The 23,429-nt window shown below is 35.2% G+C and overlaps 3 protein-coding genes and 1 pseudogene across 3 annotated transcripts; 3 read left to right on the plus strand and 1 right to left on the minus strand.

The window, feature by feature from the left end:
• The first annotated feature begins 271 nt into the window (after window positions 1–271).
• Window positions 272–3,601, plus strand: LOC103965399 (50S ribosomal protein L13, chloroplastic). Its single transcript, XM_009378463.3, has 4 exons — window positions 272–592; window positions 1,143–1,328; window positions 2,845–3,015; window positions 3,258–3,601. Exons 1-4 carry the CDS (start codon window positions 287–289, stop codon window positions 3,372–3,374), a joined length of 780 nt encoding a protein of 259 aa, XP_009376738.1. The 5' UTR covers window positions 272–286; the 3' UTR covers window positions 3,375–3,601.
• A 1,841-nt stretch (window positions 3,602–5,442) lies between these two features.
• On the plus strand, window positions 5,443–6,273 carry LOC103965400 (kunitz type trypsin inhibitor 106). The gene has a single exon (XM_009378464.3). The coding sequence runs from the start codon at window positions 5,458–5,460 to the stop codon at window positions 6,070–6,072; it is 615 nt and encodes a 204-aa protein (XP_009376739.1). The 5' UTR covers window positions 5,443–5,457; the 3' UTR covers window positions 6,073–6,273.
• An 8,183-nt stretch (window positions 6,274–14,456) lies between these two features.
• Window positions 14,457–16,261, plus strand: LOC103965402 (annotated as a pseudogene).
• On the minus strand, window positions 16,181–19,115 carry LOC125479401 (protein trichome birefringence-like 42). Its single transcript, XM_048588632.1, has 5 exons — window positions 18,734–19,115; window positions 17,958–18,129; window positions 17,140–17,315; window positions 16,761–16,919; window positions 16,181–16,554 (listed from the first exon to the last, which is right to left on the minus strand). Exons 1-5 carry the CDS (start codon window positions 18,961–18,963, stop codon window positions 16,260–16,262), a joined length of 1,032 nt encoding a protein of 343 aa, XP_048444589.1. The 5' UTR covers window positions 18,964–19,115; the 3' UTR covers window positions 16,181–16,259.
• Window positions 19,116–23,429: the final 4,314 nt, after the last annotated feature.

Raw genomic sequence — 23,429 nt, forward strand, 5'->3', positions numbered from 1 at the left:
AATATAAAATGTCGCTTGTACAATAGAAAATCACAATTTTCACCGATTCAAGACTTGTATTTGTGACAGGTATTTCAACTACGGCTCGCTTGGAAGGATTTTAAATGAAAAAACAAATGTTACGTTGTTAAATGTATTGGAAAAATAATTAAGATTGAAACCGATGCGGTGCGTTTAGACCTACGTTCATCTGCAAGTCGAACATCTTATCCTCTTTTATCAACAAACACTCCGCAAAACCCAACCCAGAAACACAGCGGAGTGAGTGAGACTCTGAGACATCAAAATGTCCGTACTCTCGCTCGCAGCTTCATCTTCTTCTTCCTTCATGCTTTCATCCTCCGCCACTTGCTCTTCTTCCCCAAAACCCCCATTCTCCTCCTCCTCAAAACCCCCCATTAAAACCCCATTTGTTGGGTTCTCGGTGGCGCCACCACAGAAGCTCTGGATTCCCTCCACCACCGACCTCAGCTTCAACAATGGAGGTTCGCCGCGTCGGAGCTTCGAGGTCTTCAGCAGTAAAACTAAGGACTTCGTTCGGGTCCCTTTGGATCAGCGATGGATGTTCGAGGACTACGAAGTCGACGGCCCTGTATGTCCTCACACTCGCGCTCTCTCTCTCTATCTCTACATATATATATTACGTATGTGTATTGGGTTGTGTTTGGTTTTTGATAGAATGTAGCAAAGAAAGTACTTTTTCAATTTTGCTTCTGAAAATTTTGAGTTAGAAATGTGGACCCAGAAAGCAAAGAAGAAAAAGGATTTGAATTTTAATGGTGGGTGTGCTCAAGACTTGTTCTTTATGCTTATTTCTACGAAACACCGGTTTACTAAGCTTGTTTAGCTTAAACAGTAACTTATGTAGTCTTCAATGTGAAAAATTGTGACCAATGGATAGTTTTAAAGAAAACTTAGTGTATTTTGTGTGTAGGAAACTTCTATTGATTTCTTCAAACATGGTTATTGAGTTTGAGTATATGCTTTGGGTCTACTTACTAATAATATATACATACATTTTTATTAAAGATTGTGTAAATACGCTATCCTAGAAGTTATTGATGTCAATATGTACTTTTCTTTGAGGCCAATGTCGATATGCACTTAGGTCCTTACTCAGGCTTTCCACTCTTTTTTTCCAGGACATTTGGAATAATACGTGGTATCCAAAAGCTGCAGACCATGTGAATACTGACAAGCCATGGTTTATCGTTGATGCCACGGACAAGATTCTTGGACGAATGGCATCCACAATTGCCATTTACATCCGCGGGAAGAATTTGGCGACCTACACCCCTAGTGTGGACATGGGAGCATTTGTCATTGTGGTATGTGGAGTGTATAGTTTATTAGTTATGCACATGCTTCTCTTCATTGTCATTGCTCTAGATGCAGACTAAATTACAATCTTCCCTGACTTATATGGTTCTGGCTGGGGAGTGGTTCTTAAGGTTTTGGTTATTGTGGACTTAGATATTTCTAGATCAATGTCTAGTCCCGACTTGAAATCATTGAAATGATATAATTCTCGTTGTGCTGAGAATTTCATTACATCTTCTTTAACAGCGTATATGCATGCATCTTTATGCTCTCTTCCATGTGCCTACGTACCTTGAAGTTGATTAGTCTTTGTCTATATTTTTAATCTGCTAGTTTATCCCTTTATATTTGGAATTGTTTGGTTCCTTCATCATTTTGTCGAGACTTGGGCTTGGTAAATTTTTTTTGGAGGTCCTCCATGGGTGTCTGGAAGATTAGTATTCACACAATCTGAAGCCTCTGGTGCTCCGAGTGAGACTATTTTATGTGATTTATGAGAAATGGCTGTGGTTACTGATATTGATATTGTTTTGGAGCTAAATGGGTCCAGAATCCAGAAAATGGGGTACTATCAATGTTTCCCAGTCTATTTATATGATTGTCGAGTGACTCTACTTGTATAGTTTCAACCATAAAATGTGATGATAAAACTGATAAAGAACTCAAGCACATACGAGACTTAGTATTTTTATTTTATAACTGCTAATGGTGCAGGTTTTCATAGAAGGCTAAGAAAGATATTTCTAGTGAGAATCACTTTTTCTACTATTGTTCCTTGTTTTCTTCTCTGCTTGTCGTTATTCTTTGGGTTAAAATGGCCGATGTTTTTATTTGTCTGCTCTCTGCTGTGTTATTAAAATTCTGGTTATTTTAGGTTGTATTTCGTGTCGACTTCCAGTGCACTTCCCTATCTCTTTCATTATACCCTTCCTGTGCTAGAGGAAAGGAAGGTCTTTTCAAGTACCGTTTACTCTCTACTGTGTAGGCTTCTGACTGTTCTCCAAATATTCCTTCATCCTTTTCCACCATTAGTGGTTTTGTGTTATCTTTACATTTCTATTTTTGTGTACTATGTCTAGCATCCCCTTGGTGTTTTTTAATAATACTTTGTCCTGATAAACATAAAAAAATCTCTCACAATTACACATAAAAATCAAAATGATAAAGAAGATAACCAGGGATTGAGCAAAGAAGAAATGCACGAATCGTAATAAATATTATCGACTCTCAATGTAGTCTGAAACAGTCTTAAAACATTTTGGTTCCAAAAAATTAGCGTTAAATCATTTTTGTATTCTCAGATGGGCATATGCTTTACTGTGGGGCAGGCCCAAAAATGCTTCTCTAAAGCTGTGGGTCTCTAGCAGACCGTTTTTTGATTTTTGTTTTCAAGTCTTGTATTGCTGTTCTCTCTGGTTCTCAAGGTTCTGGAATTTGCTTAACTATTACTTCTTTTCATGTTTCTCTTATTTTCGCTTCCAAATACTTCTATGCTTCAGTGGATGATTGTGTTGAAATTTATAGGTAAATGCTGAAAAGGTTGCTGTATCTGGCAAAAAAAGGAACCAAAAACTCTACAGGAGGCATTCTGGACGACCAGGTGGTATGACAGTGGAAACGTTTGACCAGTTACAGCAGAGAATCCCAGAGAGGATTATTGAACATGCTGTTCGTGGCATGCTTCCGAAAGGGAGGGTGAGTTCTTGTACTCAAAGTTATCTTCCTATATGCCTACACATACACAAAAGAAAGCTATATCTTTCATTTTGCATATATTTGATTGAAACTACGAAACTCATTCATAATAAAAGTATATGCAAGTGGTTCTCTTCTCTCGGCATGACTGTTGTGCTTGGCTTTACTATTGTTTTTCACTCTGCTACTGCTCTGCATTGTCCGTTCTGAATATTTCCTCTGAAACAAACTCTCTCGTGCAGCTCGGGAGAGCGCTTTTCAACCACCTAAAGGTGTACAAGGGGCCAGATCATCCCCACGAAGCTCAGATGCCAGTGGAGCTGCCGATTAAGGACAAAAGAATACAAAAACAGAAGTAGATTTGAAGCTGGATTCTGCAGCACTTCATCTATTTCATTTCCTGGGCAGAGTTTAATGCTTAAAATCGTTGGCTAGAACCCGGCTTTTTTCATGTTTATATTTTTTGCATGTGGATGTCGTTTTCAATATCAGGCTTGCTTGAATCTGGCCGGAAGCTTCCATAGGTTTCATTTGCTCTTATGTAATTGAACACGAAGATGAAATTATGTTACAACCCGTTTCAGCAGAGATTCTGTCTGCATGACAGATGTGCATCGTTGCTGTAAAAAATATCGATGCGTTTTATTGGCGGCAATGATATAAACACATTATTGATGAGATATCAATAGTTTGTTCCATAGCCAAACTACACGTTCTAGAGTTATTAGTAGTGAGTAGTCTGGCTAAAACAAAATTAAGAATGCATTTTCCGATTTTCGTGGTGGAATATGGTCATGTAACTGTGCCAAACTCATGACAAGAACAGACAAAAGGTGGCGAGATTACATACGCTCATAGCAAATGGAAAAGAATTTGGACCACGATGGTCCTGCAGTGGGAATGTCTCGTTCCGGATTCTGAATAACGAGGGTGTCAGGATACGTTGTTGTACTTTGTACATGGCGACTTTGGGAGGATTAATTTCAGTAACATCTCTTGAGATTTATTGTGTTTTCACATAACTCTTTTAAGTTTCTAAAATTACATTGACGCCCCTTGGATTCTAATATCGTTGGAACATCATTCATTGACGAGCTTTGACGCTACGTAAATGTTGGTTGTTTGTGATTGAAAAATCACAGTTTCGAGTCGTAGAACCAGTCTCTTTGTAAAGCAAAAATAAAGTTTTGTACAGTAAACATTCCCTTTGAAACTCGCAAACTGAGTAGCTTTATTGGGTCGTCCTTTTATCACTCATTGAGGTGGTGTTCATTAAAAGGTAATTGTAATTATTTTCTTGATAAATTAATGGCTAGATACTTGAACAAGAAACCCTAAGGAGTAAGAAGGATTCAAATGAAGTAGCCCACCGCCACGGACGTCTATAACTCACCAAATTCCAAATTGATCAGTGTAGGCTGTAGCAGTCTCTGATGCTTTCTTACTAACTAGTTCATACTTCGATGTCAACTATTAACGTTTCTTCTTTCGTGTGGTTAAGATATGAGAAATTTTTAACTGTGACAGGAACATATGGGGTACATTACATGTTTTAATATAAGTGATGAGAAATTTTATTTTTTTAAGTTCTTAACTTTTTAGCACACATATTTCATCATTTGTATAATGACAAGTGGTGTACCATCTCGTGTACCTGTTGCACTTAAAAATCTCTCCTAGGTACGAGCACCAACTGTCATCCCAACTGCTTTTTCCAATACCAATTGAGTTAGTAACGCTAATAATTAATTATTTATATCATGTGTCATCAATAAAAATAAGCATACTTATTGATGTTTAATTAATAACCCCATTGTCTAGTGATCGAATGGTTGAGAGTTAGAGTCGTGGTCTTTAAGGGCTGAGCTCTGGCACAAAGAAAGATTGTTCCTTTGTGATTGACAGATTATGAGTCTGAGTTGTGAAAATAACCTCTTTACAAAATAAGATTAAAAAGACTGTTTCCACCCAAAAAAAAAAAAAAAAAAAAATCCCACCCCCTTGAGTTTGCCCTTTTTAAACACTCGACACCACTAACAGGATAAGAGGTGGTGGTTGTTTTCAAACAGTCTTGGGTATTATCACTTCAATAAAGCTTTAGATGTATCTTCACGCATGCAAGTGTACTTTTGTATTGGATGAGGCTAGTTGACTTTGATGTTCCACGTCATCATCTCACACGTACGTACCCTCACAACATATTTATAAATACTAGAGAGTTTTAACGAAAAATTCACTTTAACGAAAAATCATATTTTTATACTAAAAAGTGTACTATTTACTTTACTCTTTATTTTGTTCTTATCATTAAAACTCAAAATTTTCAAACCCTTTTCACAAGTTTTCATTAAATACTACGGGTGACATGCCTTAACAAATATTCACACACACATCCACAATTCACAAAATCCATCAAATAACTTAGTTTCCTTTCCTCACATCATGATGTCCCCCACGTCGGTTGGAAACCTCATCAGCTGCATATGTCTAGCCATGGCCATAGCAACCATAGCCCAACCGGTGCTCGATACCGCAGGACGGGCTCTTCAACCCGGCATAGACTACTACATCAAACCAGCCATAACCGACAGCGGAGGCCGTTTCACTCTGATCAACCGAAACAATTCCTGTCCGTTCTTTGTAGGTCAAGAAAACGTCTCAGGCCCCGTGGGCTTACCCGTGACCTTTGCTCCATTTGCCGCGGGAGCAACTGTGGTGAGGGAGAGCCATGACCAAATGATCACGTTTTCTGCGTCCACAATATGTGGGTCCTCGACTGCATGGAAGGTGGGTGAGACTAATAGAATCACCCAAAGGAGGTTGATTGTCGCCGGAGCACCTGATGCATCTGAAGGGCTGCCTTATAGAAGCTATTTTATGATAAATAGGGTGGAGCCAGAGAGAGCTGGTGTCTACAGTCTGAGGTGGTGTCCCACTGAGGTGTGCCCCACCTGTAGGTTCAGCAACTATGGGCCCATCGGTGCTTTGGTTGAGAATGGAAAGAGGTTGCTGGCCTTGCATGGTTCTGTGCTTCCTGTTGTGTTTGAGAGGGCTTAAGGGATCGTCTTGTTTAAATAATCTGCACTCTTGTTTAGGGTTGATTGTTTTAATAACAGGGATCTGCATACCCTTTTCTTCCCATTATACATAAGTACTCTTGTAACAATTTTTATTTGATGTGTAATACGTAAGTTGTCATTAGTACTGTCATCATAAAGATAAAATTAATAAAAAAGATTCACGTACATTATAATTTTTCTTCTAAATATGTTGATGAAAAAAATTTGCGATTGAGATGAAGAAAGTAAAATCGCAATCCCACACAAGAATACACTCTGACTTAACGTGGGTCACTCATTGCGGACTACCAATATTCATTTGGTTTAGTATTTTGATTCAATTTAAGAGCTCTAAGTGTCAGAGTATAGTAGATTTTTTGTAAACTATGAGCGAACATAATCTTGTAGACAAGAATTACAGAGTTAATTACTTCAAAGAGTCTAAGGGGGGTGTAGTCAACTTGGATTTTAGAGGTTTTTAATAGACTTTTTTAAGTGACAAATTTTAAAAGATTTTAATAGATTTTGACAGATTTATATGGATTTCACTTATAGATTTCTATGAATTTGTATGGATTTTTTCATGGATTTCTTAGGAATTGTATCATGCCAATCAACGCAGTACCTACATATGCATTCATCTCCAATTTCTTCTCAACTACAAAACACTCCACACACGTACCCAAACTCAAATCCCCCATGTCCCCGCACGCTCAAGAACTGTTGCCAAAGTCATTTCATTAGGCTCAAATCCATAACCCCTCATTTCCCGGAACAACCCCACCGCATCTCCAGCACACTCCATCTTGCAATACACAGAAATCATGGAATTCCATGAAACCAAATCCCTCTCAATAATTTCATCAAACACTTTCCGTGCAAAAACCCACCCACCACACCTTGCATACATAGTAATCAAAGAGTGACTCACTTTTCCATCCTTATTCAATACCATCCATGATTTGTATTGGATTCGAACAACAACAAACACTCACAAGCTTTAATCGCAACCTTACCAGCAACAACATTGGATTGTTCATCCAATAAAGGCAAAGCACGAAAATCAAATCCATTTTGGCAGTGGGTGGGTGGGATTGTTCATCCAATATGGTAGTGGGTGGGTCACGGGGAAGGATGAGGGGTGGTGAAAGCAAGTTAGAGAAATGCATATTTGGAAACTAGTTATGTATAGATGTGAGCTGCTCATCGGGTTCTTAGGCAGGACAAAAAATGGGGAAGATTATTCCTCTTCTACAGACAGAATTATCGTTCTTGAAATGAAATCCTAGGGTGAATGTTGGATTGTTTATGACATTTGTTATTTATACTTCTTCTCTCAAATCCATCAAAATCCTTCACCCATTAAAATCCTATCAAATCCTTGATATTTTCACTACACTAAGACTTTTGAGGACTTTTAAAATCCTAATCAACTATCCATGAATTTGGATGTATTCTTTAAAATCCTTTAAAATCATAATTCGACTACATCATCATTTTAAAATCATTTAAAATCTCATTGACTACTCCCGAATTTTAAAGTCTATTAAAATACTATCAAATCCTAATTTGACTGTAATCTCCTAAAATAAGCTCAAGAGACAGTTTTCAGATTAAGGTGATGTGCCTCTTTTAAATAGACAAATCCACTCCTTAATTTATATATTTAAGCGAGACTCAAATAATGGTATTAACATGTATCAGTCTTGTGAGTTGTTTTTAGTACAAAGGATGAAACAGTATTCTAAAAATCCGCCTAGGTGCTGGGCGATGGGCTTCCATGGTGATTTTGGGCAAAACGTTCAATAAATCGGAAAGGGTCTAGGCGGTGCTAGTCGTTCCTCATCTCTTCGCTCTGCGCCTATACAAGCGTGCGATAGGGTTAAGTGACCTGCTATGAAGTACCCTGAACAAGGACCTTGACTCGTTCATCTCTATCACCACGGACGAGGACGTCGACAACATGATGGAGGAGTACGACCACATCGCACAGAATCAAAACTCAAAGTCGGCGCGTCTCTGCCTCTTTCCCAGAACTTCTGTGCATGGAAATGGAGAATTACCATGGTGGCTTAGAGGGAGTGATAGAGAAGAAGATAGATAGAGGGTTAAACGGAGAAGTCGAGGTGACTGATAAAGATTAGAAGGAGTTGTGCGGAGGGGAGATGGGCGGAAGAGAGATGGAGGGTTAGAGGGAGTTGTTTTGATTTGTTGTTTTTCAGAAGAGAAGAAGATAGAGGGTTAAACGGAAAAGTCGAGGTGACTGATAGAGATTAGGTAGCAGGGAAAATCGGGAAAGTGGAAAAAACTGCCTAGTTTTGTGTGAAAGTCTACCAGCCTCATAATAAAAACTGAAAATTTGATATTACCCCTTGAAACTATATTTTCCTCTACTAAAACCCATCTGCTTTTGTTTTCTTGAATAAAGCCCATTGACTAGCCTCCAATTAAACAAATTCTTTAATTAAGTTTGACTTTTCAAATTGTGTATTTTTTGAATGCCTAAACTACCCCTATTAATACTTGGATGAGGGTTTTGGATCAGTTACTTGTTATATCCATTTAATTAATTTTATATATTTTACAAAATAATTCATGCCATTCATTGTATATTCAATGTATTAACTTTCAAATTGTTATAACGTGCCAATTGAAAAATAATAATACTAATTTCATAATTTTGTGCATTACATATATAAGTTAATTTACCTACCAACACAATAATAAACCTAAAACAGCTTCGGCTAATATTCCAATCCCTAATACACAAAACAAAAGCTATATGTTCCGCACAATTCTTACCTACAAAATAGTCTAATTTACCTATTACATCAAACCAAAATTTAAAGGGTCTAGTTTACTTTCAAAATGGTCTAATTTACCTACATGATTTATGTGCATTAGATTAAAAGTTTATTTAATTGCCTACAAGTACAAACCCACAACATTCGAACATTATCTAATATCACTAATTTTTTTTTTTTTTGGAATAGGTAAATTAATTTAAATGTAGGTAAATTAGTATAATATTAATAAGTAGGTAAATTAATTTAAATGTAGGTAAATTAGTATAATATTTTATAAGTAGGTAAATTAATTTAAATGTTGGTAAATTAGTATAATATTTGTATGTAGGTAATTACATGATTCAAAATGCAGGTTTATTAGTATAATATTTTATAAGTAGGTAAATTAATTTGTATGTAGGTAATTACATAATTCAAACAATATTATTTTTTCCGTACAAGATTGTCTTTCTCTTTTAAATTTGGTAAATTAATTTATATATGTTGCTAATATTTATGATACAAGAAAGGTAAAATATCCATATGGATTTAATTGCTCATCATAATTAGGATGAGTAATAACATTTATTGACCAAATTAGGATTCTATGGCATAAGTTGTAATTGTATTGTAATAGTTGGTCATATATTTGTCTACATGGTAGACTATTTGAAATTTGGGTTTTATTTGAATGTTTAAATTTAGATGGGTTTTTATTTGGAAAATAGGAGTTTCAAGGGTCTATATCTAAAGAACCCTAATAAAAAAAACATAAACAATGGTTACCCACTGTCTATTAATAAATATATTATATAAATGATTCAGATAATATTTTAGTATTTGTTCTGTTTTAAAGTAACACTATATTATGTTCTTATAATATAATATTTTATCATTTTTTTCTTTTTAAGATCAGACTATATTATACTCTTGCATCATATATGTATATCTTTTTAAAAAATAACGTATTACTCAATGTTTATTTATCTATCATATAATAAATTTAACTAATTTATATGATATATATAATTATTTTACTTAAATCTGTTTATGCCGCCTAGTTGCCTAAGCGCTAGGCTCATTCCCGCCGCCCGATTAGCACCTAGCGCTTTTTAGAACCTTGGGATGAACGCAATTTTTTTATTTTTTATTTTTAAGAAAAAGGAGATTTAAACTTTGGTTTTTTACTAGACAATCAAAACATAGAACCAATCCCTATCTAGAGACACTCATTGAGTTTAACCTTTCAGAAAATTGGTTTAGGGCACAAAGTTCGTACCCAAATTTAATTAGGCACAAATAGACCATCGATCTTTTTATTTAATCTCGTTTAAACTCCGATTAATGTTTCTTTTGTGTAAAGGGAATTTTCGTGCCCTTTTAATTGTGCATGTAGTGTTTTGTGAACTCCTAATTTTTAACTTTGGGATATATGGAGCAAGAAATTGGAGCAACAAATATAGGGCAAGAAGTTGGATAACAGAAAGGAATAGAAAGAAAGTATCCAATCTACCTAACCCGTCGAACTTTGAATTCAAATTTAAAGGTAAACTTAATGATTTTTGGTAGATCTTCATCATAGCGATGGCATTTTTCATCAAAGTTGACTATTATTAGTATTAGATCGATGCAGCTAACTTTCAAGCACGCAACATTAACTTGTAATGAACAATACTTGCATTGATGCCATGAGGTTGCACCACTTTGTCTACTCATTGTGAGTAGCGTATTTTTATTGTATAAACCTTATAATCAGAATTGTTTATTTTCTTTACCTTTATTTAAAATCTTTATAAAATATATAATCATTCACATCAAAGATTGTTTCATCATTCATATGCATTGAACAAATCGATGGTTTTAGTATGATTAGTAATATACTCAATGAACCATCCATTTTTTTTTAAACATGTAGTGAATAGGACACTAGTACAAATAACGGCTTGTGCGACGAAGTATCGTTTGTCGCCTAAAGTAAAAAAATGTCACCTAAAAATTAGCCTGACGAAAACTTCGTCACACGCAAACCGTTGTTCAAAGGTCGTGAAAGCAAGGTTTGCGCGACGACAATACCTACGTCGCGCAAAAGGTCTTTGTGCGACGGCAATACTTGTGTCGTGCAAAAAGCTTTTGCACGACGACAATACCTGCGTTGTGCAAAAGTTCTTTGCATGACAACAATACATGCGTCGCTTAAAAGGTCTTTGCGCAACGACAATACCTGCGTTGCGCAAAGGTCTTTGCTCGACAACAATCCTTGACCCTATATGAATACAATGAATGATTTCAATCTTCAATTTAAAATATTTACACTAGTGGATACTACAAAATGTTATGTTATACTTAATGAAAGTATAAATAGACTCTAAGTGAAACTAGTTTCAACGATCCCACCATCAACTTGTTTGTATATACTTTGAGATCGCAAATGCCAAAAATCACAATAAACAAACATTCAGAGATCAAGTAACTAGATAAAACTATTCAATGGTTAGAAACAAAAAATCATGATTTAATTTTTATTTTAACTCCAATTTTGATAACTTTTTTACAGCTACACTCCTTGACCCTATATGAATACACTGAATGAATTCGATTTTCAATTTAAAATATTTACACTAGTGAATACCACATAATCTTATGTTATACTCAATAAAAGTATAAATAAACTCTAAATGCTAGTGAATCTATTGTTTTGATGAGATACGCATTCTACGAAACTAGTATCCAATTTACCTAACCCGCTGAAATTTGAATTCAAGTTTAAAGGTGAACTTAATGATTTTTGGTTGATCTTCATCATAACGATGGTATTTTTCATCAAAGTTTGACTATTATTAGTAATAGATCGATGCAGCTAAATTTCAAGCACGCAACATTAACTTGTAATGAACAATACTTGCATTGATGCCATGAGGTTGCACCACTTTGTCTACCCATTGTGATTAGCGTATTTTTAGTATATAAACCTTATAATCAAAATTGTTTATTTTCTTCACCTTCATTTAAAAATCTTTATAAAACATATAAACAAATCGATGATTTTATTATGATTAGTAATATACTCAATGAACCGTCCTTTTTTATTTTTTTATTTTTTTTTATACATGTAGTGAATAGGACACTAGTACAAATAATAGTTTGCGCGACGAAACATAGTTCGTCGTGCAAAGTAAAAAAATATCGCCTGAAAATTAGCTTGATGAAAATTTCGTCGCGTGCAAACCGTCGTGCAAAGGTCTTGAAAGTAGGGTTTGCGCAACGACAATACTTGCGTCGTGCAAAAGGTTTTTGCGCGATGACAATCCTTGACCTTATACAAATACAATGAATGAATTCGATCTTTAATTTAAAATATTTACACTAGTGGATACCACAAGATCTTATGTTATACTTAATGAAAGCATAAATAAACTTTAAGTGTTAGTGAATCTATTGTTTTGATGGGATACGCATTCTACGAAACTACTTTCAACAATCCCACCGTCAAACTTGTTTGTATATACTTCGAGATCACATATGCCAAAAATGGCAATAAACAAACATTCAGAGATCAAGTAACGAGACAAAACTCTTCAATGGTTAGAAACAAAAAATCACGATTTAACGGTTATTTTAACTCCGGTTTTGATGATTTTTTTTACAGCTACACTCCTTCCCTATATGAATACAATGAATGAATTCAATCTTCAATTAAAAATATTTACACAAGTGGATACCACATAAACTTATGTTATACTCAACGAAAGTATAAATAAACTTTAAGTGTTAGTGAATCTATTGTTTTGATGGGATACGCATTTTACGAAATTAGTTTCAACGATCTAACCGTCAAACTTGTTTGTATATACTTCAAGATCGGATACGCCAAAAAATCGCAAAAAACAAACATTCAAAGATCAAGTAACGGGACAAAACTCTTCGACAGTTATAAACGAAAAATCACGATTTAACGATTAGTTTAACTCTAATTTTGATTATTTTTTATAGCTACACTCCTTGACCCTATATGAATACAATGAGCTAATTCGATCATCAATTTAAAATATTTACACAAGTAGATCACAAAATCTTATGTTATACTTAATGAAAGTATAAGATAGACTCTAAGTGTTTGTTGAATATATTGTTTTGACAGTGTCACACATACTGTTTGGAGTGAAACATTACTGCGTTTTTTTCCAGAAAATTGTGCAGCGGACCAACCACGTCGCGCAAACACCTTTGTGTGATGTATTAGTTGGTACGTCACGCAAAAACCCTTTACGTGACACATTTTGTTCCGTCGCACAAACACCTTTGCATGACGCATCGGGTTGGTCCGTCGCACAATTTTCTGGTGCTAAATCAAGGCTTTGATCTCTTTTTTCCCAACATTGCGCGACAAAGGTACACCTTCGTTGCGCTAAACAGTTTTGTGCAACGGAATGCTTCGTCGAGCAAAATGTCCTTGCGTGACATGTAGTTGTCAACGTTGCGCAAAATTTCCTTATGCAACGTAATTTACTCCATCGCGCAAGTGTGTTTTTGTACTAATGGGATGATGTATGGTGGATGCAATTATTTTTCCATCTTGAATTATATATTCAAGATATACATGCTAGCATTCAGTTTATAACACACAATCATATATATTACGTAAGGCTCAAAACCAAACGTTCAAACAAAGTGCCCCACCGCCAATTTACGTGTGTGTACTTGTGCTTGTCAAATTCCAAAATGTTTATGTCTAGCTATATATTTTCTTGTTCAATGTTCACTGCTCAAAACGTCATTTAACAATTCTGATTTTATCCTTTTAACCCACGTACGTAGTTATCTATATGTGTCACATGTGTAGGCAAGCGTCTTAGTACTGGTTTGATACTGATGTGCTTTTATAAAAAGTGGTATAAAAAAAAAGTTGAGCTCAAAAAGGTGCTTGGTAAATACTTAAAAACAACTTATTTTCACAGTTTTGGGTGAAAAAAAGCTGAAACATGAAGCAGCAAAAATGAGCTTTGAAAAACCAGCTTTATTTCACAGCTGCTTATTCTCACAGCACATCAGAATCAGTTTTGTTTTCAAAGCACAACAATACCAAACTAGCACCTATCTCTCCCTACAACCAAATTCCCAATCAAGGGTATCAAAGTCTAGAGAGTAATGCTATTCATACCATGTTTTTGTACCACATCTTCATACTACCTTAGGTGACATTTGTTGTGGACAGCCACATCATTTGAATTAATCAGATTTTTAAATTTAGTTCATTATTTAATAAACTAATAATTAAGAAAAACTAGTTAATTAAATAATGATTGTGGTATACGAGGAGTCTTTCTCCTTCCTTTTCTTGAGTTTTGCAAATATTTCAAATGATGTGATTGTCCACATCAGATGCCATCTAAAGTGGTATAGAAATATGGTATAAAAACATAGTATGAATAACATTACTCAAGTCTAGATCGTTCAAGACGTTAAGCCTTGCTGGGACAGAAGACAAGTAAACCAAAACCCTAGCTAATGGTAATAGATGAGACTACTTGACTTTCATTTTCGATGTTTGATCATGTCACGTCTCATCACAACTGCATCTCTGTAAATACATTGGGAATAGCCACACACAAGGAAAACTTACTAAGCATAAATTATTCTGCTTTTGCAATTGTATGAGATCGATTGAATTAAACCGATCGAAATGATGTCTATGAAGTTTATTTCAAGCTTCCTCAGCTTCACATTGCTAATGATGGCCATATCGACCCTAGCCCAAACATCAAATGACACAGCAGGTTCTCCGGTGCTCGGCACAACCGGACAACCTCTTCAACGTGGGGTTGAGTACTACATCAAGCCTGCCGCTACCGAAAATGGCGGCCGTTTGATCGACCGTAGAAACGGAACATGCCCATTTTACGTAGGTCAAGAAGACCTCTCAGGTCCCGACGGCTTTTGTTGGGATGAAAAAAAACTTAGAGTACACAACTCTAGCACAAGTGTTGGAGAGACAATACAAATAAACAAATTACTTGCATTACACAAACAAAATATTACAACACAAACTATCAAAGACACTCTTGAGAAGCTATGACACTCACTCACTTTCTAGAGACAAACTCTAGAACACTCACACTCTTACAAGACTATTCTTTCTTATCACTTTCACTTGCTTGCTTGGTTTTTGTTGATGCAAATGGTGTGGATGCCTTCTCCTTTTATGGGCATGGATGGAACCTTGGAGAAGCATGGACACACTATGCTAGAGATATCTAGATAATTCCACTAACTTCCTAAGCTAGAATTATCTACACTAATCTTGCATGTTGGTGGAAACCTCACCATTCTTCTAGACTCTTCCACCAACTTAAGAAACAACATTCTAGTCATTTCTACAAAGTACTTCTTTAACTTGGATAATCTAGCTAACCAACCTTAGTGAATGTTCTAGAATTCTTTATTCTAGATTTGTGTAGGTCCTTTAATGAGATGGGGTTGATTGCTTTAACAGCTTTCCGGTGACCTTTGCGCCATTCGCAGAAGTTGAAACAGTGGTGAAGGAGGGTAGGAACATAAAAATCACGTTTGCGGTGTGTGCAGTCAACTGCGTGGAAGCGAAGCAAGGAGAAAGGCCAAGAGACCGAAAGGAGACTAATTTTTATTGGAGAAGACGAAAATGAAGGGTATCTGAATGGAAACTACTTTAAGATATTATTAGAGAAGGGAATGGTCTCTACAGTCTGTTGTGGTGTCCATATGAGGCGTGTCCCATTTGCAAATTTGATTGTAGAGCGACGTGGGTTGGTGTTTTGGTTGAGAACGGGAAGAGGTTGCTAGCATTGGATGGTTCTGCGCTTCCTGTTGAGTTTGAAAGGCATAATATTGATTAGGGTTTAGGGTTTCATTGGCATTGGTTCATCATGAATATACAGTATATTATAATAATGGAGCCGATGAGTTCGTTTATTCTTAATTATGGATGAATAAATTCTGGCAACTAATGTTATGGACTTGTGATTAATTGTTTAAATAAAGAAATAAAAAGGGAGACTTTGCCTTCTGTTTTATGTGTTGTTGACAAACTTTTTGGAAAAGTTAGCACATTTATGCATTTTTTTATTATTATTATTATTTTTTAATATTTTATTTCTTTTCAGTTAATTGAATAATATTCGAAGTTTGTAATCCATTTGTTCTTCTTTTTCTTTTCTGATTTTTTAAACAAAATTGACAAATTATTAATTTAAGAGAGCTTATAGTGCAGAATAACGAACGATGTAAGTTAATACTGCTGAAATGCGATCAGTCGTACAATAATAATAATAATAATAATAATAATAATAATAACAATACTAATTATTATTATTATCAAACAATCCATAAGAAAATTTTATTTAAGTAAAGGAAAATAAGAAAATTCCTAGAGCGAAGCTGCATACAAAAGTTCATTCCAAGTATCAGGAGCACCAGGAAGACACCAGTGACTACAGTCATTATATTTGGGACCTTCACCCGCATAAATGGAGGGGTGCCCATCTTTTCTGAGCTGCGTGAGCAATGTGATGTCCAATAAATACACAGGCTTTTCCATGCCACTTAACACACTCTTTACAATAGCTTCTCCCGGATGACTGGGTCCTGGATAAGTTGGTCCTAGAATTGGTTGGGTCTGTCTTAGGCAACTTCCTGCTTCTGGATCCTTCCATTCCTTGCCACTAAAACATAATTGATTTCATGCCCACAAAATGGAATATACAATGTTAGTAAATCTGCACAATTTCTTGTTTGTATGGAAAATTCGTCCAGTGCAATTGTCAAAATACCAAGTGGTATTACCGTATTACTAAGTTACGCGTTACAAAATTATTAAATTGATAACATCAAATATCGGTGTAACATTTGCTTTCAAAATAGAACTTACTCAGTATGAACAGCAGCTACTCCTTGAAAGAAGACTTTGGTAATTGAAATATCAATGCTGGAATCAACCCATTTACCCCATGTTGTTAATGCAATCTTGTAGGCCTCCATGTGATCCATCTCTTTCACCACCTTGTCTCCCACTTGAAAATAGTCCCATCTGCAACAACAAAATAATAATCATAAATCATTCAATTCTAAATTAATTTTTATGATTGATTAATTTAAACTTATATTTGGTATGCCTATGGATATGTTCTTTTAGGAGTCTGGTACATCGTCTTTTCAGTCTGTCAAAATTAAACTATTGATACGATTCTATGAATATGCTATTTGAATTGATAGTCTAAAAACATAGCATGAGTTGAAGATTGGCATACGTTTGAGAACGCCCGGTGTGAGCCCACCAATGAAAGCTGTTGAAAATCAGTATGTCTACTCCTTTCCATTGGTCGCCAGTACTGATGGAGTCCAATTTCAGGACTTTGCCAATCTTTTCATAAGCCAAATCCACCAAGAACCCATTTTTCAGAAACATAATCGACACTCCATATTCCTATCAAAACATAAAACAAATTTAATTTGATTGGTAAATAATTCATGAAAAAAAAAAAAAAAAATCTATCTGCCTCAGTGGCAGATCCAGGAAATACTAGTGGGGGTGAGGGTTGGGGGGATGTTCAGTAAGAATTTTTTGGATGAAATATCAAGCAAATTGGCATTTCATTGAGGCCTTAGACATTTGCCAAGTCTTATTCCACGCCTGTCGACAGATGCCAACAACTTTCGAGCGAGCATGTTATTTGATAATAACTTTTGAACAAGCATGTTACCTGAACGAGCTTAAAGACAGATGCCTATAGCAATGTTTACAAAGACATGAGGCTAGCAGATACTTGCCTAGTGCCCATAGGGGCAATCCATCGAGCAGTTGGAGGGCAGCTCTTCCATGGAAGATGTCTAATCTTCGAGGGGAAAGGGGTGGGGGGGGGGGGGTGGAGAGGTGTGGTCAGCTAACCCACCTTGCCTCAAGATGGATCCGTCATTGATCTACCTAAAGAGTTTATTTAAAGTTTTTCATACAAGCAAATGTTTTAAAGTCACATGAACATTAAATCTCGGGTGCAGAACTAAACGCTATCAAATGCTTTATAAAACCCTTGCAGATGTGAAAAGAAATTGAGTGGCCTAGAGTTACCTCAAGGTAAAATGTGTTGAGGGACCCTGCTTGGGTTAAGGTGTATTTAGAATTAGGGACTGCAACATGTAGCATGCATGTCAATGACTGCCACATATTGTTGCTTAGTGAGTCCCCCACAAACATGATTTTTTTGCCTCTGTTTCTCTCCAAGAAATCCTGGCCATTGAATCTGTGTCAATTTCACATGAGCTGTTAGGATATGAATGAGTGATCAACGTTGATTGGAATCAGAAGAACAAAAAAGTAACCAAAATAAAGGACAAGGCCTAAACACGTTTTTGGTTTTGTAGCTTTCACAAAATTCCACTTTCGTCTTTATATTTTCTTTTGTCCCTAATTTATTCTCTGTGATTTGTAGATTATTTTATTCCGAAAACCTTCGTCAAATTTGGTTAATTTTTGTCTAAAACTGTCACATACACAATACATGAGATGATTAGCTCGACAAATTTTGTACAAGAAATAAACAGAAATAAACTTATGTCCGATGGAACAAGTTGCAGACTGCATGCACCAAACTCTCTACAATCGAAAAACAAGAACAAAAGTAAAACTATGTGGAAAAACTACATGGAACACGGACTAGAAGTAAAGTGATTTCTACAAACTTTTTTCTCTTCTACCCACTCCCGTGGATTGAAGAAATTTAAAAAAAAAAAAAAGTGAACGAACATATATAAACAAGATTATGCAGAAGGAAAAAAAATGTGTGCAGAAATCATTTTCCGGAACGTAAAAGCTTATTTTAGTTGAGAATCAGAGAAAAAAGTTACCTTGGAAGGTCACAAGCAGTGGGCTTCCATCTATATTTGAGGTACTCTTTGTCAGGTCTACCGTTGCTGAGGCAATTGAATCCAATGAAGGGACATCTTGAACCATTGTAAAGTGGGTAAAACTCGTCCACAACCCAACTCCCCTGAAAAAAATCACAGGCAGCCGATGACGATGGCGGTAAAAGAGAAGAATGAAGTAGAGGAAGAAGGTGAAAACACCACAGTGCCATTTCAGATTCTCGGAAATCTGATAAATTAATTGGCAGAGAGAATACTGAAACGCTCTTTATAATGATTTTTTTTCCTTTAATGTTTGAAAATCTTTCTGGCTGTGTGGTCTTTATGAGTGGAGTTGCCGTTTGCCATTTGTTAATTTCCTTTTTCTTCCCCTGGGTTTCTGTCTTGTCTGCATGGAAGTATTTAAATTTGATGCCTCAACGGTGTAGATTAAAAAACAAATCCTTGTCTTATAGAATAGTATCTAATCATAAAAGAATTACTATACTTTTTTCTAAGATAAAAGAATTACTATACTTTTTTTTTTTGTATAAAAGAATTATGGGTTCTTTAGATATAGACTCTTACAACTTTTTTTTAGATAAAAACCTATCTAATTCTAAACATCTAAATAAAATCCAAATTTGAAAAAGACTGTCAAGTAGAAAAGTAATTGACCTATTATTACAAAATGTTTACAGCTTATGCCACAATATTCAAATCAAATCAAATCAATAAATGTTATTACTCATCTTAATTATAATGAACAAATAATTATAGCACATACTATTACCCCTAACACACACACACATACAAGTTCAATATATATATATATATATAATTGAGGGAGTTTTAATGAAAAACCCATTATACTGTTCACTTTAACGAAAAACCACATTTTTACACTAAAAAGTCAATCCTGGTACTATTCACTTTACCTTTTATTTTGTCCTTATCGTTAAAACTCAAAGTTTTCAAGCCATTTTCATTAATTTTCCTTATAATTTAACTATATGTATGTAGTATTACTATACGTTCAAATATATATATGCACAATACTAACATATATGTTAAAGTAATTAATTTACCTATATGTAAATTTATGATTAGCAAATAATATATATTTTGTAGGTAAATTAATAATGAATCAAGTAATATTCTTTTATTTTGTAGGTAACTTATTTTTCATATATTATTACATATATTTGACACATTTTATTATTATAAGATATATGTACAAATAATAGGTAAATTAGCTTCAAATCAAATAACATTGCTTTATTTTGTAAGCAAATTCATTTTGAATCAAATAGCATTCTTTTGTTATGTAGATATTTTATTTTGAGTGATGTTATTCCCACCCCAATGTCTTATCTTTCCTGTCACATCCCACATCGGCTTTGCTGTAGCACGATATTGTCCGTTTTGGGCCCTGGCCACGCCCTCACAATTTTGTTTCTGGGAACTCAGACAAGAACTTTTCAGTGGATCACCCATCATGGGAATGCTCTCACCCGAACTAACTTAACTTCGGAGTTCCGATGGAACCCGAAGTCAGTGAGTTCCCAAAAGGGCTCATGTTATATGGAGGTGAGCATGTACATATAAGGCACATCACCCCCTCTCCGTTGGTCGATGTGAGATGTTACATTTCCACCCACCTTTTAATGAAATTTTTAATTACAAATTTGTCCATTTACAAAAAGACTGATAAGGACATTAATTATCTTGTTTTGCTTAATTTAAAAAAAAAAGATAAAAAAAAACATGTTGGGCATGTGAGACAATTTGTCTACCTTAAACCCTAACTATATTTTCATCTCCTATCATTCAGAGAAAATAAAAAAATAGCAATGGACTTAGAAGATGACTTTTTCATTGAACATGTAGAAGATGACGCTTCTACAGAAGAGGTAGAAGATTATGTTTCTATTAAAAAGGTAGAATAATAATTTGTGTGTAGGTCATTTGAATTTGTCCATCGTATTTTTAAATTTGTTGTTGTTGAATTCTTTTGAATTTGGATACCTCTGTCGTTTCTTTTGAATTTGCAGACTTTAGTGGTTTTCATTTACATATTATTTGTTATATTTTTTAAGAGACAATTTTATAATTTCATATGTACGTATATATTAAAGGTTATTTTGGGAATAATAGTGGGTGGAAAAATAACATTTAAATTTTTTAACTTTTTAAGGTGGATGGGAAAATAAGACAATGGGTGGGTTTAGTAACTCTCTTTATTTTGTATGTATCAATATCATATATATATATATATATATTTGGCACATTTTATTATTATATGTACAAATAATAGATAAATTAGTATTAAACAAAATAATATTGTTTTATTGTGTAGGTAAATTAGTTTGCATGTATTTTGCATATATGGGTTTGTTATTATGTAGGTAAATTATTTTTCATGTATTTTACATATGCTGGGTATATTATTATTATTTTTTTAAGCTATCTAACATTTTAAAATTTTAATATTAGATGCACTATTTGAATTAAATGTTTTTTTTTATAGGTAAATTATTTTGCATGAGTTTTACATATATTAGGCATATATATGTATGTGTGTGAAATAATTTACCTATATTAATATGTAAAATATAATTTTATTGGCTTAATTAAGCATGTATAATAACATTTACTAGACATGTTTTTTGTTATTATATATTAGGCAATGATTTATAACATTAATGGGTTTTTTTTTTTTTTTGGTAAAATCATTAATTCTCCCATACCATTCATCTGCATGGCATTAATTATGCATCAAACATTCAAATATGGTTTATCAAAAAAAAAAAAAATAGAGGTATTTTAGGCATCCAAAATTTTTTAAATGTATGAAGTCAAACATAATTAATGAATTTGCTAATGTAGAATCTAGTCAATGAGTTTTATTCAATTAAAAAACTTAGGGTAAATCTCAGTTTACTACCCTCAAGTTTTGTGGTTTTCAACATTTAGTACATGAAATTTTTTTTCGTCCTAGAGTTATACCTAAAGTGTTAATTTTGAAACAGTCTCATACATCCGTTAGTCTAGGTGTTAAGTATGACGTGACGCCCATGTGACTGAATGCCACGTGTTATTAAGGGATCCACGTGGAAATTAAAAATTCAAAAAAAGAACTCTCTCCCAAATTTAAACCCAAAACCCCTTTCGTCTTCCCTAGCCGAGACCCCTCCATCCCCTCCACCCACCGACACCTTTCCCTAATACCCACCCCTGCCACCAAGCCCTTTCAACTTCCCAAAGAACCCAACCCCTTCCCTTCCCCCAAAACCCTAAAATTCCCTCCCTCTCCTCTCTCCTATACGACAAACAACAAAAAAACCCAAATGTTCGCAAGGCCTTCACTTTCGGGAAGCCCAAGACACTGCTCCAGCACCTCCACCACTTCTCCGGATCCAAGGAGTCCGAAATCGAGGAGTTCTGCAAGGTCTGTTGGGGTTTAAAAATGCTTCACTACTTGGAGAGGTTTATCTTACAAAGAAAAATGTAACGCAGCGGAATTGATAGGCAAGAGAAAGAAAGAATTCTCAAAGTATTACACAAGGTTTTTATTCACTCACAAACTTTGTACAAGAGGAAACACTCAAACACTCTAAGAAGCTTTGTTGCTTCTTCTTACTTCTTACTTGACACTCTCACTTCTTGCTACTTGCTCACTTGGTTGTTACAAATGGTGTGGATGCCTTCTCCTTTTATAGGCATGGATGGAACCTTGGAGAAGCATGAAAACATTATGCTAGAGATATCTAGATAATTCCACTACCTTCCTAAGCTAGAATTATCTACACTAATCTTGTATGTTGGTGGAATCCTCACCATTCTTCTAGACTCTTCCACCAACTTGAACTTTGCTAGAATTCTCTAGCATGTGCATGGATCTTTCTTTGTGTATGGGCCGGATCAATTATCTTTGGGCCAAGACAAGATTACAATTCAACAAGGTCCACTACCAAGACTTCTTCCTCGCCGTCGACGAACTCCGATCTATTCTCTCCGACGTCGATTCTCTCAAGTCTTCCCTTTCCGTTTCCAACGCCGTCGTTGAAGCCCGAAACAGATCCCGCAACGTCAACCTTGCGCTCGAATCGGTCCGAAAGTGTATTCGGATACAAAAGTGGAGGTTCACAATTTATTTTAGCATAGTATTGAAGCACACCAATCATAGGTTCACTGTTTCTTTCTCTAGACCAGCAATGGTAGCAGTGGCAGTGAACGGACTGAAACTCGGTACGACATCGCAGGCCTACTTGGAAGGCAAAACAGTGAGCGACAGCAAGGTTCTAATATCCGACCTCTGCCGCCAGTTCTACAATCTCGGATGGGTCTCAGGGACCGGTGGCAACATCACAATCAAAGTGCATGACGACCCTATTCCTAAGCCCGAGCAGCTCGTAGTCATGTCTCCATCTGGGTGTTCATGGATTTTGCTCAAGTTGCTAAAGTTTGTGTTTTGTTTGTTCTTTTGGTTGTTTGCTTTGTGGGTTTATGTAATTTCTACTAAATGTTGAATCTTTTGGCTCTTCTGTGTTGCTTGGTATATAAATTTTGGAGTTTTAACGAAAAGCTACGGTACTGTTTACTTTAATGAAAAATCACATTTTTACACTAAAAAGTCAATCTTAATACTATTCACTGCACCTTTTATTTTATTCTTATTATTAAAACTCAAAGTTTT

The sequence above is a fragment of a genome, unplaced genomic scaffold (genome assembly GCF_019419815.1).
Source record: "Pyrus x bretschneideri cultivar Hongxiangsu unplaced genomic scaffold, Pyrus_bretschneideri_v1 Contig281, whole genome shotgun sequence".
Classification (NCBI taxonomy): Eukaryota; Viridiplantae; Streptophyta; class Magnoliopsida; order Rosales; family Rosaceae; genus Pyrus; species Pyrus x bretschneideri.